General features: G+C 53.9%; 1 protein-coding gene across 3 annotated transcripts in view; it reads left to right on the top strand.

The window, feature by feature from the left end:
* Window positions 1-17,601, top strand: part of SYT6 (synaptotagmin 6) — a 63,737-nt gene extending 46,136 nt beyond the window's left edge. Inside the window, exons 3-7 of one of the 3 annotated variants that reach the window (XR_006680218.1) lie at window positions 3,772-3,892; window positions 7,729-7,900; window positions 9,076-9,226; window positions 13,032-13,100; window positions 14,841-14,918. Coding sequence is in view for 2 of the 3 variants with exons in the window: in XM_013003879.2 (XP_012859333.1) it covers window positions 3,772-3,892; window positions 7,729-7,900; window positions 9,076-9,226; window positions 14,841-14,912 (516 nt within the window). In the remaining variant the exon portion in view is untranslated. Of the gene's footprint in view, window positions 1-3,771; window positions 3,893-7,728; window positions 7,901-9,075; window positions 9,227-13,031; window positions 13,162-14,840 lie in introns of those variants that run through there. The other 2 variants (XM_013003879.2, XM_004699159.2) reach the window with 2 other exon arrangements.
* The last annotated feature ends 212 nt before the right edge of the window (window positions 17,602-17,813 follow it).

A 17,813-nucleotide genomic window follows, 5' to 3' on the forward strand; every position in this document is an offset into this window, starting at 1 on the left:
AGGAATTCACTGTCAGGGGTAGGGATAGGAACCACACTCAGCTTCCTCAGCCGACCCCCCCCCAGGGGGCCTATGCTCCCTCTGGGGGGGATCAGCCCTTGAGAGCCCCTCATAGGGCTCCCGGGCGAGGGAAGTTCTGTTTGCTCTGAGCTCACCTTCATATCATGAGTCCCTGGGGGGTGCAAACAGCTATGCACTTGCTACTTGTTGGAATACGGAGGTGTGGGATGAGGGGATGGAGGCTGGTGGTTCAAGTCCACCTTGGGAAGAACGGCCTGGAGATGTGTACTTCCAAAAACATCAGCCTGAGGAGCACAGTCCATGGGATCACCATGAGTCAAGGGCCGCCCAATGACAACTGGCTCTTACCCCTCACATCCCCAGGCCAGTCTCTCCCAGGCCATCAGCAAAAATCCAGCCTCCACCTGTGCGATGCATCGGGGAGCCCTTTCTCGTAAGATCATTTTGGCTAAAATGTAACCGTTCGTTTCCACGTGCAGTTGTGGGGCTCCTGTTGTGTGTTCTGGGCTGGTCCCCAGACTCGTGGGTGGCGCAGCTTCAGGGCAAGGGGCACCTGGTAACTACTGTGCGCAGTGCAGGAGCCGGGAATGCTGCAGGCAGGAGGAGAGAAGTGCTTGTCATGGGCTGGGCCTTGCGAGAGGGTTTCCAGAGGGGGTCGTGGCCCCGGGTCTACGAGATGTGTAGTATTGCCAGAGCAGAGCAATGGGGAGGTCTATTAGCTTCCAAGGGCTGTCATCACAAATGACCTTGAACCCGATCTCTTCAAACAACAGAAATGTATTCCTTCACCATGTTGGGGGCTGGAAGTCTGAAATCAAGAGGATCGACAGGGTCCCTCTCCCGCCAGAGCCTCCAGGGAAGGATCCATCCTGCCTTCTTCCAGTTTCACATAGCCTCAGGCAGCCCTCGGTGGCTGCTAACGACAACCTCTGCCTCCGTCTTCCCACGGCCACCTACGCCTGGTGTCTGTGGCTCTCCTCCCTTACAAGGGGCCCAATCGTCTTGTCCCAGGGCCCACACTCACTCCTGACCTCCTCTCAACTTGAATACATCTGCCAGGAGCCCATTCCGGGTTCTCAGGTGCCAGCCTTAGGAGTTGAGCACCGTCGTTCAGGGGGAAGGACACCATTCGGCTCTTCACGGAAGACCGTTGGGTCAAAGAGACCAAAGCTAGAATAGCCCACGTGGAACACAGGGTCAGCATAGAGACCTCCTCCGGTGAAGAGGGGAGACGGGCCCGTCGTTGAGGGCTCTGCATGCTACAAAGATGGGCCTTGCTTGAGAGAACACACAAGGGGAGCTACGGAGGGTCTTTGAGCACAGTCCTTCCAGCAGGTGTGTCTCGGGGAGGGTTAGCCCAAAGCCTGGCAACACAGTCAATGCCACGGGTTACACGCCCTTCCGATGCAGCCGTGGGCAAGTCACTTAACGTCACTGGATAGTCACCTCTCCTGCTGACGGGGGCGGGGAGTAAGAGTCGCTCTCCCAAAGGGCTGTGCTAGACGGATGATATCCTTTCGCCAGGTGCCCAGCATGGAGTCAGGGCGCAGCCAGGGGGAGCTCGGGGCGTCCTCATCACTCTGCTCATGGAGTCTGTAAGCGGGTCAGATCCCAGGTGCGTGACGGGGCAGTCACTTCCCACAATGCCGGGCCACGGGGAGCTTTCTGTGCCTCTCTGCTTTGACGTCCCCTGGGGGAGACAGGGGACATGCCAGAGGTGGTCGGAGACCCTGGAGCCTGCCACCTCTTGCTTATTTTAACCAGTTAGCCAGTTGTGACCCCATTAAACTGTATGTGTTGAGGAGAGTAGCTGTGTAATGTCCAGCGAGTACAGGGTCCCTGCTGGACACTCGGTAAATATGAACACATGAGCCAGGCTGGCAAGCCAGCTGGTCCCAGCTCGCCCTCGGCTAAGAATGTGCATTTTGGTCCCTGGGTAGGCCAGATCCACACTTTAACAAGGTCCCCTTAAGAAGCATCAGCTGGACAGGAAAAGCACGTGGGGATCTGTACGACTCGCGTGGGGGCCTTGTGAGACTGGAGATCTGGGTCCGTCTCTCTAGGGTGCAAATGCACACTCGCAGCAGGGGGCTGAAACCAGAATGACTCCATTGGAAGCTCTTGCCTGAACAAAGACCCAGCTGCATGAAGCTGAGGTCTCCAGTTCAGAGGGTCCCACGAGAGCGGGAAGGGCTGCTGCTCACAGGTGGATGCAAGGAGCCCTCTCCTCCCTGGACCACTCCTGTGGCGACTCCTGCCCGCTGTGCAAGGCTGGGTGGGGCTTGCACTCTTGAGTCCCAAGTTCGTCATCTGTGAGATGAAGGAAACTCTGACAGTCACCCTTGCCCCATGCAGTTGCCGCCCGCCCTAAGGTGCAGATGCCGTCCGTGGGAGAGCTCTGCAGAGCACAGCAATGCCACAGACGTTGGTCTCGGCTCGCTGGCCCTCAGGTGGCCACAGAGTTCTGCAAGCTGAAGGGCGAGATTCTCTCTGCAGGTCAAACTCCGGGCCCAGCCGGGTCATCGCAGGGGAGATGGAGGAATCAACTTCTGTTGTCCCTGAGGGGTGTTGGGGCAGGGTCGGCAGTGGCAAAGAATGGCAAAGGAGATCATTGGGGCCACAGATTCTGGAGTGGTAGGGGGGAGGGGGGAGGGAGAGGGAGAAGTGGGGAGGGGGGATTACTCTCCTGGTGGGCCCAAGCATCAAGTGTCTCCAGAACTCTCCAGTCCAATGAGTCCCTCACCCAGCTCTTCCTCAGAAGGCGCCTCAGGGACGGTGGCCCAGACCACCCTGTCTAAAACGTCAATACCTAGAGCCCTCCCCCATAGGAACCCTGGTGGCATACTGGATACACATTGGACTACTAACCAAAAGGTCAGCAACTCGAAGCCACTAGTCTCTCTGCAGGAGAAAGACAGGCTTTCTGCTCTCATCCAGCATTATAGTCTTGGAAACCCAGAGGGGCCGTTCTCCCTGTCCTGTCGGGTCGCTATGAGTCGGGATCAGCTTAGTGGCAGTGAGTGACGATGCTGAACAGGTTGCAGGCTAAGATGGACGAGGGAGAAAGGCCTGGCAATCTACTCCCAAAAACCAGCCGACAAGCACTGCGTGAAGCACAACAGTTCGATCATAGCTGACTGTGAGGATGGTCAAGGGGCAATCCAGCAGTTTGGTTCCGTTTCAGACGCATCGGACCACAGCACCATTGGAGATGAATTCTCCTGAGCAGGGAATCAGGCTTGTCTTAGTTATCTCGGGCCGCTATGACAGAAAGTCCACAAGAGGGCGGCTTTGACAGACAGACGTTTATTTTCTCACAGTTTAGGAGGTCCGCTGCCTGGATTCAGGGCCCAGCTCCAGGCACTCTCTCACGGCCAGCCTCTGCTTCCTGTGTCCAGTTTCCCTGGAGATCTCTAAGTAGCTCAGCGTCTCTCTTCCCCCATCTCTGCTCCCTCCTTGTATCTCTTACAAGAGGTTGACACCCCCGACTCTAACCCTGCTTCATTAACACAGCAGCCAGCTCATCCCCAAACGGGATTGTAACCACAAGCTTAGAGGATAGGCTTTACCAAACAAACAAACAAGCAAACAGGACCAAACTCACTGCCATCAAATTCAAGCCGTAATTTTGCCACCAGTGCCTTTTATACCAGTTACTCCCCACGGGAGCACAACCTCTTAGGTCTTGAAAAGATGGCACTGTGCTTCAAAGAGCATGCCGCTCACCTGCCTTCTTGTCTGCATTTACAGGAAAGTGTGGACTTGGGAGAGATCATGTTCTCCCTCTGCTACCTGCCCACAGCAGGCCGGCTTACCCTCACGGTGATCAAATGTCGGAACCTCAAGGCGATGGACATCACAGGTTACTCAGGTAACTCCCTGGCCCAGCCTCCCCGCCATCTGGCAGGGACCTCCACCCCCCACGTGGGTGGGCAAGACCCTGGGATTTGGAAGGGTGCTTGCTGGGAGAGAAGGGCAAAGTGTTGTCGCTCTTCTGAGCGTGGGAGCAGCCCGCTCTGGAGGCACGGGGCCTGGATTTGACTCCCAGCGCTGACTACATGCCCCGATGTCCTAGTGTGCAAAGTGGGAGTGATAATGCCGTGCTTACGGGGGCTGCTTCGAGGATAAACACGTTAACTCATGGAAAGGCCTGTGCCGGCACATAATAAGCACTCGGTAGATATTAGCTATTATTATCATTTGTTCTATTCGAGACGGAGAGGCTGAAAAGGAAATAGAGGCCATCCCCAGGCTCCCAAGGAGATTTGTCTGGAGAGCGTCTTTAAGTCAGATTTTTAGGTATGTCAGAGCAGGGGCGGGTGGTTCTCATGTCGCCTGACTTTAGCGCGAGCAAAGGCTCCGAGCTCTTTCCGTGACGTAGACGCTGCGCACGCAGCAAGTGAAGGTGGTTGTGGTGGAGAATTGGTCGCCAGTAGGGGTTGGCTCACTCCTTCAAAGCGAAGGTAATTTTACAGAACATTACCGGGCAAGACGGAGTTGGCTGTAAGTTACGAGGCAGAAGGATGGGCCCAGCGCAAGGACTGCCTGTGGTGGGGCACAAAGCATTAAGGAAGATCTTTCTAGTCCCCGCGAGGCCCCAGGACGTCCACAAGGGTTATGTGGGGCTGGAATGTGTACCTGTCTATGGGTCCACGTGGGCCTCCTGCAGCCCTGTGTATGGAGGAGTCGTGGGGGCAATCCCACAGAAAAGGAAAGTGCATCTGTGTTTGGGGTGCTCCTGCAGGGCTCCCGGCCGAGGCCTGGCCTCCGCACTCAGAGAGCTGCTTGGTGGAGAAGGAGAGAGAGCCCTGTCCTGGAAACGCACACAGATACGTGCTTGGGAGAGCATGGAATCTGCAAGAAGCCCTGGTGACGAAATGGGTCACACGCTGGGCTGCTAACCACAAGATGGGCAGTTCAAACCCACCAGCCCCTTTGAGGGAGGGTGATGAGACTGTCTGCTCCCATCAAGATGTATAGCCTAAGGCATCCTCTGTAAGCTCGCTAGGAGTCGGAAAGGGTGGGTAGGTGGGTGGGACCTGCAAGCTGGAAATGGTAGGCGAGGTTTGACGCGCACACACACCCACACACACACCCAGAGCCCCCATCAATTCGGAATCCTGGGAGCCTCCTCCCTGTGCCGTGTTGACTCAAACAGCCAGCGAGGTGAAACAGGGTGAGGCTTCCGGCAGCACAGGCACGGGGAGCAGTCAGACCACACTCGGAATAGCTACTGTTATGTTTTGGTTTCCCTAGACTCCCCTCGCCCCAAGAACCCCTTCGGATAGATGATTCAGCTCACCAATATAAAACAGCTTCAGGACGGGCCTCTGGCTGTGAGGGGAATCTATGGAGGAGTTTTCGTGGGATCTGGAGAAATTCCTTCGCATAATCACAGCTGCCATCCAGAGGTGATGGTCCAGGTAGAAACATCTGGGCCCAGGCACCACCTGGTGCACTCAGAAGGAGATGACATATTTGAAAAAACAAAAAACCCAAAGCAAACAACTCAGAAAACCCCACACACCACAAAACAAACCAGAGATGCTACTGCCCAATTGTCTTGAAAATTGAGGTTCTAGGAAAAGGTGGTTGGGAGCCGCTGAAGTCATGTGTTTCTTGTGGCTTGGGATCCTGGGAGCCGGAGCCCCCAGGTCCCTTGTCTCTGCAGCCCTCACCCCTTCAAGGCCAGACGCTCCCAGGAGAGCCTTGCCTGTCCCTGAAGCACCCTGACGCACAGCAGACCTGGTGCAGAGCTGAAAGAGCCTCTTCTGCCTTGTGAGAGGCTCTTAGTCAGCAGCAAGTCCACTGCGTCCCCAAACAGAGCCCCAGTCGATTGCATTTTAATAGCAAAATAAGTGTGTATCCGGGACGGCTGTGTGCCGAGGACTCTCGAGACTGCTGAGGGAAATAGGATTTTGCAGCCCACGTCCCCACACTGTCTTCTCGGGTATAATTAAATTGGCGTGCTAGAAAGGGAGCCGACGGCGAAGTCACAGGTTACACAGTCAGGCTGCTTCCAGGCAGAGAGGGCCTGGGAGGGGAGACTTCCTCCACACCGGGTTCTCACCTGCCTCTCACGTTGCCCCTCTTTCCTACCTGACTTTGGCATCTGGCATCAAGCCTCAGCCGACAGGCAGGGCCCCTCCTTTCAGTGGGGATTTCAGTCAGCGTTGCTCACGGATGTAAGTTCCTGGAACAATGGGCTGTGGCCATTGATCAAATCAAGCCAGATGTTGATGCCGACTCATGTCAGGCAGGGTAGACCTGCTCCTGCGGGTTTCCGAGAGTGCAAAGCTCTTGACAGGAGTCGAGAGCCCTGTCTCTCGAGGAGTGGCTCAACACCTCACCCCTACACCCTCAGGGCATCTTGTGGCAATTGATAGGTATTCCATAAGGGTCAAATGAAGGATGAGTCCATGAGGAGTTACTGGCTTGAAGGAGTTGGTCAGAGAGTGATGCACTGGGGCGAGCATGCCTTGGGCCTCTCTAAGCGGGTCTCTTGGTGTTTGAGTTTGGGTTTACCTTCAACCCAGACTGCTTTGATATTGGCTAAACTCGAGTGTGGAGAAACCAGCATTCAGTTGTTGCCTGATCCTGACCCAGGGTAGGGGCAGCTCTGGTCCGCACCTCACGACAGATTCACATGAGCCCTGGCTTCTGGTCAAGAAGGTGTCTCAGGACATCAGCATCTCCAAAGCTATTATTACCTATGAGTGGCCCTCCCGTTTCTTCAGCTGCACAGTGTAAATACCAATTACGATGATGACCCAGACACCTGTGCTCTGAGGTATAATAGGTGCCAGTTCACTTAGATGAGTAGAAAATTTCAGGGTAGAGAGCTGACTGGGAGATAGCCATTCAGAAAAATAAAGGAGAGCCCAGGCTGGGAGGCACAGGGGAGCTCAGTGAAGAGGCGCCTTCTACTTAGAGTGTCTCATTGGATGGAAAACATCCAAGATCCCACTGAGAAATGAAATGTCAACCAGCTGCCCTGACTCTCAGGAGGCCTGCCTCATTCCCCTTGGCCGCAGCTCCTGCCTCCTCCACTGCCCAGAAGGAAGCAGGAAGTGGCTTCCGGGGACACAGGGACCAGAGACACGACTCTCCTTCTTGATGCCAATGGACATGAACTTTGTGGGACAATGGGACCCATAATCATGCTGTCAGGTGGGGAGGACGAGAACGGCAGTGGGGTGCCGCTGCTCATTTGACTGTGACACGCCGCTACTCCGTGGGCACCGTTGAGTTCTATTTGTACCCACCCCTCTGCCCTCTGGTTAATCATGCTGACCAACCCCCAGGGAAAAGGACTTCACGTCAGGGAAAGAAAGAGTGCCTTTGCTCCGACTTGCCACCCTTTGGGGCCAGCTAGCCATCCCGGGGACCAGATTTAGGCCTGTGACCCGCATGTCCAGGGGCAGGTGTCCTGTGTGATGTGGGGCCAGCTTCCCCATTAGTGAAAACCCATGAAGCACCTACTCGGTAATCCTGAGGTAGCTAGAGCCTCTGTGTTTACTAAGCCCCGAGTGTCTTCAGAGACAGGTGCGCTACATACATGCATGGTGGTTTCATGGTTTTAACAACCCACTGATACCACCTGACAAACCCCAGCAGCTCTAGGGCTCAGTCCCTCTGCTGCAAACGATGTTTGAGAACATCTGCTTCGCACCCACCCCTCCCTTGCCACTGCCCTCTTTGGCACAGATCCCTACGTCAAAGTGTCCCTGCTTTGCGATGGGCGGAGGCTGAAGAAGAAGAAAACCACTATAAAGAAGAACACCCTCAACCCCGTCTACAATGAGGCCGTCATCTTTGACATCCCCCCGGAGAACATGGATCAAGTCAGTCTGCTCATCTCCGTCATGGACTATGATCGGTAGGGCATGACTCCCCACCCCTCATTCCCACTCCAGAAAGCATCGGGCTTCGGAGTCTGGGACCTTGTGGCTCGGGGTCAGGTGCAAGGTGGCTTTAATATGACTCCACCAAGGAGGCTGAGGAGTTGTAGGAAGGGCCTGGATGAGCCCCAATCAGAGGAATGAAGCTTCCCTTCCCAGTTAACCCATTTCCACAAGGGACAGCTCCATCCACCCTTCTCCATGGTTTGACCTCCAGCTATGATTGCTCCAGCTGACACGAAGCCCTAGCATCTGTCCTTTACTCGCCTCCATTGCTGCTGCTGCTGCTGCTATTCTTGCTCTGGGGTGGTCCTGCAGCCCCCTAGCCACCTAGGGAAGCACCAGGCTTCAACCCAGTCACATACTCAGCACGTGTCTTCCTAAAAGACCATGTTCCTTTTTGACCTTCCCCTTCTTTTGCACTCTCAGTGGACAAGGGTTTCCCCCCTGACCCTCAAGACCCTCTTCCATAATTTGGACCCGGCACGTCCAGCCAACCTGGCTTCCCTTCCTCCGAAGTGTTTCCTCCCTTCCACTTATTCAAACCCTGCTCTTCCACCAGGGCTGGCTCAAGAAGATCTCCCAACTACTCTAACCCCCCAGGCTTCTTCGCTGCAGTGGTACTTTTAGGTGAAGCAGAAGGCAACCGTGCAGGGGAGCCTCAGCCCAGGATTGTTAGCACCAGTTCTCAGGCTTAGTAGGTGCTGGGTGAACACATTTGCATGATGATGGAGGTCCTTCCTGTGTGAATAAATCACAACCCAGCCACCAGGGGTTGGGGGGCGGCTGGAGCAGTGGTGCTCCAAACAGGTTGATTGATTTCTAAATGGTGATGTTTCTGGCAAGACTGTGGTGCGGCGGCTGAGACAACCAAGGGAAGACACTTAAACACTCCCATCCTCCAAAGTCAGGCCATCTGTTCACCGCTTCCCAAAATTCCAGACAAGTTGATAACATGACGCTCATCTATCTGTCTCCAGAGTCCACGCAAAGCGGCTGGGCAAAGCTCTGGTGCCCCGCAGGAGGCCCTGCTGAACATTGTTAGAGCTCAGAGCCCCAAGTTAGCCCTGCCAGGCAGAGTCCTAGACCCCAAGACACCCCTTGTTGGGTGCATGTCTGATCACCAACTCCAGGCCCTCGGTTTCGCCCTCAGTGTGGGCCACAATGAGATCATCGGCGTCTGCCGCGTGGGCATCAATGCAGAAGGCCTGGGCAGGGACCACTGGAATGAGATGCTGGCCTACCCTCGGAAGCCCATCGCACACTGGCACTCCTTGGTGGAGGTAAAGAAGTCCTTCAAAGAGGTGGGTGAGGTTGGGCTCGGCCCTCCGCATGTGTGCTGCATGGTAGCGTTGGCTGGAGAATGGCAGTAGGCTTCTGTGGGAACCTCAGCCTTTCATGGGGAGGGGGTGGGAGGGTCACGTTGCTTCTTAAAGGCCCATGTGTAATCCATGGAAAGGAAATGGGAGAGGAAAGTGGGAAGCCGCCTGGCAAAGAGCCCCTGGTGTTGGGCATTATTGCAAACAAACTGAGTTCTTAATGGGAAATCAGAACTGGAGGAAGGTTTCCCAGCAGCCCCGCTGTGCCAGAACTCGAATGCTTTCACAAAGCCCCGGGGCCCAGTTCCTCCTGTAAGAGCGAGCCCCAAGGGGATGAAATCAGAACTTGGCCCAAGATGCCATCCTGATGAGCAGGAAGTTCAGGCCATCAGTCACCTTAGCTGGAGAGCAACACTCAGCAGGAAGAGGGCACAGCCTTGCGGTGCTGCATTTTGAAGCGAGGCCACGGTGGGGACTGGCTCTCACGGGCACAGAAGGGAAAGAGCGCTGACTTGGGGGTCCCCAGGCTTGGGCTCCCATCCCACCTCCACCTGACCTGCTGTCGAACCTTGAGCCAGACACTTTCCTCTCACTTGCAGAAATTAAGAGTCCCTTCAAGTGACATCAGACCCTCTCCGGGTTTCCGGGTCCTCTGCTGGTGGGGCTCAGGCCTGCCGCACTCAGATGGAGGAATGGGAGGGACTGTCCCGGCGAGCCGTGTCAACCCTCTTCTTCCCGAGCTCGTCCTTCCGAGGCATCTCTGTCCTAGGAGTCAGAGTGACCGTTCACTCCGTGTCACAGCCTTCAAGCCCAGGGAGTCTGGCTAGTCACATAGAATGGGGAAATGGGCTCATCAAAATAGAGGGTCCTCCCTCCCACACGTGGCCCCTCCGCCTGAAAGCAGAACACGTGGCATGTGCAGTCAGTCCCAAGGGCCCCGCGCCTTTCTCCTCAGCTGCACAGGCCCAAGCCCACCTGTGTCCAGCTCTCGGGAGACACTGAGAGCTGAGGGGATTGGACACGGGGACTCGTGTGCAAGTGAGACAAGTCCAGGGAGAGCCAGGCAGATTGATTTGGGCTTCCGGGTCGGAGTGTGCTTGGCAGTGCCCTCTGCCTACACTGAACCCTTAGAGGCCAGCAGAATTCCTCTTCATCTGAGCCTCGCAACTCTGCCTTGGGTAGCCTTGACTGGACCCCTGATGGCATTGGGGCTAGATGCTGGACTGCCAACATTCAAACCCATCAGAGGAAGATGACGCTTTCTGTTTGCAGAAAAATGAATAGTCTCAGAAACCCAGGGAGCAATTCAACAGTGCCATGAAGGGATGGACCCCAGGGCAATGGGTGTGGGGTTTAGTGGAGCTTGAACGTAGGAGGCCGATCTCAGATCGTTGGCTGGATCCCCCACCCCCAAGGAACCTCTGCCCACTTGGAAGGAAGTCTCTTTTCCAGAAGGCCCTTTCTGCAGTGCAGGGGAGGTCTGTGACCACCCTTTACACAGGAAGCAGCTACGGGGCACGACTTAAGTTAGCTGGGTTCAGCATCTGACTCCTCTTGACTATGGGGGGTAGATTCAGCCCCGGTGTGGTTGTTCTATGTCCCTGTCTCTCTGCCCTCTATCTTTTGGTCCTTTGGGGTTGTCTATGAGTTGGATAAATATGCTAAACAGCTTAGGACAGGTTAGGGGCACACACATGGAGTGGAATCTAAGGCCAGCCATGGAACAGAGCTGGTCCACTCTGGTTGTCAGTCCCCTCTTTGGCAAAATGAGGTCGCGGAGGGATAGAATGATGGTTAGGGCCCCACTCATCTCTGCCTTTTGGGGGGGTAAATCTCTGATCGAAATGAGGACTGGCCCATGAGCCAGCGTCTCCGACGGGGGCTGCCTCTCTGATCTCTAGTCTGCAATAGCCCACGCTTGTTGCCAGGCTGGGTCTGTCCACAGCCAACTGAAGAGAACCACCAGAGTCACCAGGTTGGGGCAGTGAGAGGGGTGATGGGCAGCTTAGAGGTGTGGAGGGTTCTTGGTCCCCGAATCACTTTCCTTGGCAACCTCATTATGCCAAATAATTGATCCCCGGTCCTGTTTCTCTGAGAAGTCTCCCTCACTCGTCCAGATGACAAAAGAAGGAAAGATCAAGTAGAACCAAGCCGCTGGAAATGACTCTTTGATGAGGCAGTAGAGAGAAAGTCACAGTCTATGGAAAACGAAAAGAGAATACATCGATTGCTGTCCTCTGGGTCCCCCTTTTTCTTCACTTCTGACACTGAGCCCCTGAGACCGTCTCTCCCCAACTGCAGTTTTCTGCTCGGCTGGTCATTTCTCTGCATCCAGCAGCCGAACGCGGCCTCCTCCTTGGCACCTTGGGGTGTCACCAGCTCAAATTCATATATGTTCCAGCCTACACCTTTAGCACCCACCATTCAGATACCTTCATAAAAATGCATGTGAAGGTCATCTGGCTAATAGTAGGTCAGCACTCTGTGTGTTTATGGGATGCGTGGGATGGGAGCCGATGTCCATCTTCCTTAGAGCCAGCACCTGCCTGCTTTTCAGCCCCGTGCTGGACATTGAGCAAGAGCCTAGCTCCTGGAACGTGTTTCTCCCACCTGTCCAATACAGAAAGCTATCTCAGGAGATAAGACATAATTGTATCTGCCACATCCCCTGTGTGCTTCATGCTGCGCCTCTCTTAGAGGAGGAGCCCGGGTGACTCAGTGGGTAAGCTCAGCAGTTCGAACCCCCAAGCCGCTCTGTGGGAGAAGGAGGAGACATCTGCTTCTGTAAAGATGTACAGCCCCGGGAGCCGTGCCAGGCAGTTCTCTCTGCCCTGTAGAGTGGCTTTGAGTTGGAACCAACTTGACTGGAATGGGTCTTAGTGTCTTCGAGGAGTTTCCAGCTCTGGGATCATTGGTATTTCATTGATGAGAAACGAGGGCACTCTACTCGCATGCTTGTTTGGGGTTTAAAACAAGGTTGAGGGGAGGAAATGAACTGAAAAGACATTTTCCCTGCTTGGCTTGTTTGCATGAATAAAAATGCATCAATCAAGCCATAACCAGTGCTCTTTTCCAGCAGCCCCCTCCCCTCTCAGGGCTCCTGCCCGATGCTGCGTGTCACCAGTGTCACCACACACAGAGTTCAAGTGACCGGCGACCTTCTCCAAAGCATTTTATTAAGGAAGGGTTGGGATCTTCTGCTAGAAATGTTATATCTCTGTTGGAGTGTGACCCACTTCAGAATAACAAAAAGCCTTGCTGGCACATAATAGTCTTCCTGCATGCTGGGGACCAGTTTCCTGCTCTTTCAGGCTGCCAGGATAACAGTCCTCCTGGAATCATCCACCTTCCCATTCTCCATGAGCTCCATCCCTTCCCTTTGTCCATCTTCGTAGGGAAAGCAGAGATGAGCAGGGGAGCCAGTGTTTCTTCTTCATTTGTCCCAAATAAACAATGAGGTTCCATGCGACTGCTCTCTGGGCTGTTATATAAAGCAAAGAAAAGAAGGGGGTGAGGGGCGATGTGGAGCCATTTCATTGTCTTCTCTGACCTGGCCTATCAATCAGGCTGCTTCAGTGACATGCTGCCCCAAGGGCAAGCCAGTCATGACAATGCCCCTTGCACCAACATTAAAGATTGCCACCACAAAAGGAGAGCCCCTAAAATGACTCTCTGTTCAGTGAAAGCATTAGTAATCGTCTTGTGTCACCTTCTGGTCAAGAAACACTTGAGTCAGAAGTGGCCGTGGGTTCAGCCGCCAGGCATTTATTTATCTACAATATTTCACCAGGGAAACCCTCGGTTGTGATTTCATTCACGTGGATGCTGCAAGCAGAGAGACTGCCACCTGGAGTTAGGAGTAAGTACCTGGTGTTGACCCTCAGAGGTTAGGTCTCTGGCTACCTTTTGTGTCCCTTTCTTCCCCCGGGTGACCACATGCTAAGGCAGCAGAAGGATAGAGCAGAAAAGCACAGAGTGGAAGGTTACAACTGGTTACCTGCTTCCAGGTCCTGGCTCTGGCCCGAACAAGCGATGCCTTGACTCCTCTGTGTTTGTTCTGCTCTTGGCTGCAAGAAGAAAAAGGTTTGGCTGGGTGAGCTCCCAGGCCCGCTTCCTCCGATGGCTAGGACCGCTCAAGTCTAAGTCACATAAAGAATCGCTGGGCAGTGAAAGGGGTTAATAGGCTCAGCTGCTCATTGAAAGGTTGGCAGTTCAAGTCCAGCCAGAGGAACCGTGGAAGAAAGGTCTGGTGATCTGCTTCCAATCAAACAGTCCTGGAAACCCAAAGAGCACAGTTCTACTCTGGCAACCCATACAGTCACCATGAGTAGGAGTCGGCCCGTGGCAGCCGGTGTCCCTCTCAGTGGGGTGCCTATCAGTCAGGTCACATCATAATGGCCATCACTAGCTGAATGATGGCCAGTCCTTGGTTACTTGTAAAGATCTTCAACTCCTGTACAAGGAGCTCTGCAGAAAAGGGCTGGAACATGGCAGGAGCTTTCTTGAGAACTGGGAGCATCGGGCTACTTTAGTAGGTCTGGGTCTCTACTCAGCTCTATGGCCTTCTCATCTCTTCCTTTGGTAATGCTGGGTGGCAAATGCCCTTTGCCCCAGGTGGCTCAGCACTCTTTAGATGTGACTGTGCTGAGGGGGAAGCGGCACCCTCTCCTGTCCCATCCCCCTACATAAATGATGCCTTGTGACAGCTGCTCCTTACACCCATTGTCCCTCAGTGGAGACACTCCCCACCCACCCCTCCAAGCACAGGAGCCGCAGAAGTTGCTGCCCTGTCCCGCAGACACCTGGGAGGGCACTGGCTTCCTCAGCCCATAAGAAGGATGGGTGGAGCCTTGGGCACTGAGTCACTTTGAGGTTATGTACAACCTCAGACAAGTCAGGAATATCCACAGGGCCAGACGCTTGCCCAGAAGACCCTGCTGTAGGCAGGGCGGGCTTTCACCCTTCCTCAGCCCTCTCCTTCACCCCACTGCACCTCATTACATCACCCACTTTCTCAGGGGGCTTAGAGGGGGGAGGGAGGCAATCTGGGAGACAGGAGAGCTGAGAAGAAGAATGAGGTTGGGGGTGCCAGGGAGAGGAGGGGGCTGCCACCTCCTCGCCCTCCTGCCTCTTCACAAGTCGGGTGAGGGGCCCATAGGAAGCATTAAGAGCAAGGAAGGGAGTCCAGCGCTAAACCAAGAGCAGGTTTTTCGCTGTACTAATAGCTCCCAGACAAATTGCTAATAATTCATGATCGCGAGTTCTTTGCAGAAAGGATGCCTCTTTCGCTGCAAACATCATCTGATCTTCAGTGTGAAAAAAGGCTGAGGCACACAGAGATGGTCCAGGCAAGCGCTACACACACACACACACACACACACACACACACACACAAGCCTGAATGATCTCTGCGGCAGTTAGAGCCTTTAGTAAAAAATCAGGTATCCCACACTGGACATTCTAAAGCTCTTTTCCTGACGTGGGTCGCATGGCTGACAGCCAAAGAAAGAAAGCTTATGAGAAGCGGGGAGAGGGGGTGCCAGGGCACGGGGCCGGGGAAGTTCCGGGGCACTCCCTGACCGCTTGTATCCTCCCGCAGTGGCAGGGCCGAGCTGCCAGCTTCGACAGCGAGAGCTCGTGCCCGTCTCCGAAGCCACCTGCCACACCGTGAGCGGCCGGCCGAGTGACACAGCGGCACTCCGCAGCGTTCTTTTTGCACTTGTCCAGCAGTGGAAACACAGCGTTGTGCAGTCGCAGCGGCAGCCAGCCTCTCCCTCCAGACTCCGCCCTGCCGCGTGTCGGCCAAGGCCGAGACGCTCGTCTTGTGATCAGACCTGTCTTCGTCTTTTCTGTCTCCTAAGGTTTTTATCTGTCTTTGTGGTTTTTCACTTTGCGTGGACCAGAGAAGAAGGGGGGGGGGTGGGACACAAGTCGGGGAAGACGCAGGGCGGAGAGCCCCCCGTTGGTCCTATAAATTACACTGTAAAATAGCAGTCTCTTCTGTGGAGCTGGATCGAGTTTCTGACATTTTGTGTTGCCACCGAGTCCCCCAACCCTGGGGAAGGCGGACGCGGGCCAGAGCTGTGCCTGCATTTTCAACGTCCTGCGGAAATGGTGCAAATCCAAGAGCATGACCCGGCTCATCATGACTCTTTGAAGCTGGTGTGACATCAACCGAGAGGGGGACTCGGGGCGCGTGTTGGGATCACAAGTCTGTGGTGTTGGGGAACCTTCAGCCCGGCCAGGGGGCAGGGTACCTGACTCTCCCTCCTCCTTTGCCTTCTCGTGAGTCCTCACGGGAACACCGTCACTTTCTCTAGGAATGACTTGGCAGAAACGAAACAGGCCATATGCTCTTTGGCGGCTCCACAGTTAACGATCACATTTGTTTGAACACAGAATCTTTGTTCTCGCAAGTCGCCTCCATTGGAGAGAGAGGAGACACGTGCTCGTTCCAGAATGGGTTCTACATGATACATAGCTTTAGAATTCCACAAAGTATCAAGCAGCTGTTTAAAGGGCCTCAACAGATCAAAGAAAAACCTAGATAAAATGTTTTTTTCTGAACGGGTTGTTCTGAAATCCAAGTACCTGCGCTGGGGACCCTCTTGCTCCGAAGGGCAACTTCTTGATTGAAACTGAGTCGGCATAAGCCAAGTTCACCCCCCACTGACTCTGGGGCAGTATTCATCTTAAACTTTAGTTTTATAAATGACTAAGGACTTCTGTGTTGTTGTTGTTTTTCTTTTCAGTGTTAGCGAGGGTTTGTGGGGGTTTTTGTTGTTGTTGTTACTGCTGTTTCTCTTTAGATCTCTACTTTAGGTCAAATTCTGTTTAGGAAGCAAATTGTTTAAATGATTCCATATTGTAATAGCACTTCTCTTGAGTTAATGGTGGCTTTCCCCTCTATGCCTGATAGCTGGGTTGATTGACTCATCTCACTCTGTAGCTGTAGCTCTGGTGAACACGTGGAGGGGAGTGCCCACGTCAACGTGTTACGATCAACACCACTCTCTAGAACTGTGCGTATGACGTACAAGAGGCAAGTCTGCTGGGGAACCCTTTCTTTCACCACCGGAAGGTCCAGAACCTAAAAGCTATTCAAAACCTAAAAGCTATTCCCCACCCTTGTGTCTTATTCTTTCTCTATGTCACATGCTACAGGAGCAGCCGCTCAATAAAGTAACCCTCATTTTAAGCTAAATTAGCAAGTATCTCGGCTGATGTCACTTTAGGGAGTGTCCCCTAAGCTGCCAAAAATGACCAGATTGAGCATACGGGAAGGGGGAATTGTGGGTAAAAGACATTTTGGACTTGGAAACTCAAAGGTAGTTAAACCCAAACTTCGTCCTGGACTGAGCCCACAGTGGAAATAAATGTCCGCCTGAAGGACGTCTGGTCAGGCAGTGCTGAAGGCGGAGACTCACTTGAGAAGGAGAACAAATTCCAGGTCATGACAGGACTCTCAGCGGATGGTAAACTTCATTCTGTTTCTCGGCTGTAGTCTGACTCCGGGACAGCCAACTCCATCACTGAGCTGGGGCTGGGAGCCCTGTAATTATGAGGGAGACGACAGTTTCCTGGACCACAGGGAGCCCAGAAATTAGTGGGAGGGGATCCTTCAAACTGCATATCCAGTTGTCACCTTGAAATCTTGAGACAGGTGAGGGTGGCCCGTTCTGACCTTCTGGGGAACGGAGTACTGACAGTGTGAATCATGGGAGAATTCCTGCTCTCAGACATTCCTAATCCTGCCACGCAGCCATCTCCCACAAGGGAACAGCCCAAGCAGTTTCAGAAAAACATTTTCTGAGCAGAATGTGGTCAGCCCCCACACTGCCCAACCAGCCCGAACAGCCCAGCTCCAGCAGTCTCTAAACCCTTACAGGCATGGGAGCCCACCCCTGGGAGGCTTTGAGCACCTGGAACCTCACCCTGAGAACCCCCAAGGGAGACTAGCTCTCCACCTGAAGCATGGGTGAACCATGAATGTCAGCCAACTTCCTTTTCGAGCCTAGCATCTCTCCCTCGGCGAGAAGAAGTTTCCGAATACAATGAAGTGCCAAGCTGGCCTTTGCTAAGAGAAATGTCTTGGGTGGTGGTCGTGAGCTTTGCTAAGGTCCCAATAAGCAGGGAGATTTGCACAAAGTCTTGTTTCGTTTTCTTTAACGGGAAGTCCCCCTTTCCTTTACTCGGCTAGGTTTCTGGGCTAAAAGGCATCTTCCTCACACCCCGCTTTCTCAGGCTGTTAATTAATTGCATCGTCATTTAAGAAATTATGTTGTTAATTACTGCTGTGTGCCTTCCCACCCCTGTCACAGCCTGGAGTTTTTATGCAATTAAATCTCTTGTCTGTTGCCCATTCTTGTCATTTCCTGTTCCTGAGAAGACTTAGTAGAATCACCCATTTTTCTTCTTAATTTTTGATTTGCACAGGTAACCACTTCCCTGCCATCAGAGGTTCAGCTGCAGGCTTGTTGGTTTTTTACCTTCTGTCTGAGGAATAGCCGCAGGCCCCATACGCTTGGGAATCCACCCGTGTTTTGTCAGACTCGTGGCTCACAGAGCAGTT

This window comes from Echinops telfairi, unplaced genomic scaffold, assembly GCF_000313985.2.
Source record: "Echinops telfairi isolate 266 unplaced genomic scaffold, ASM31398v2 ScPeMD7_443;HRSCAF=831, whole genome shotgun sequence".
Taxonomy (NCBI): Eukaryota; Metazoa; Chordata; class Mammalia; order Afrosoricida; family Tenrecidae; genus Echinops; species Echinops telfairi.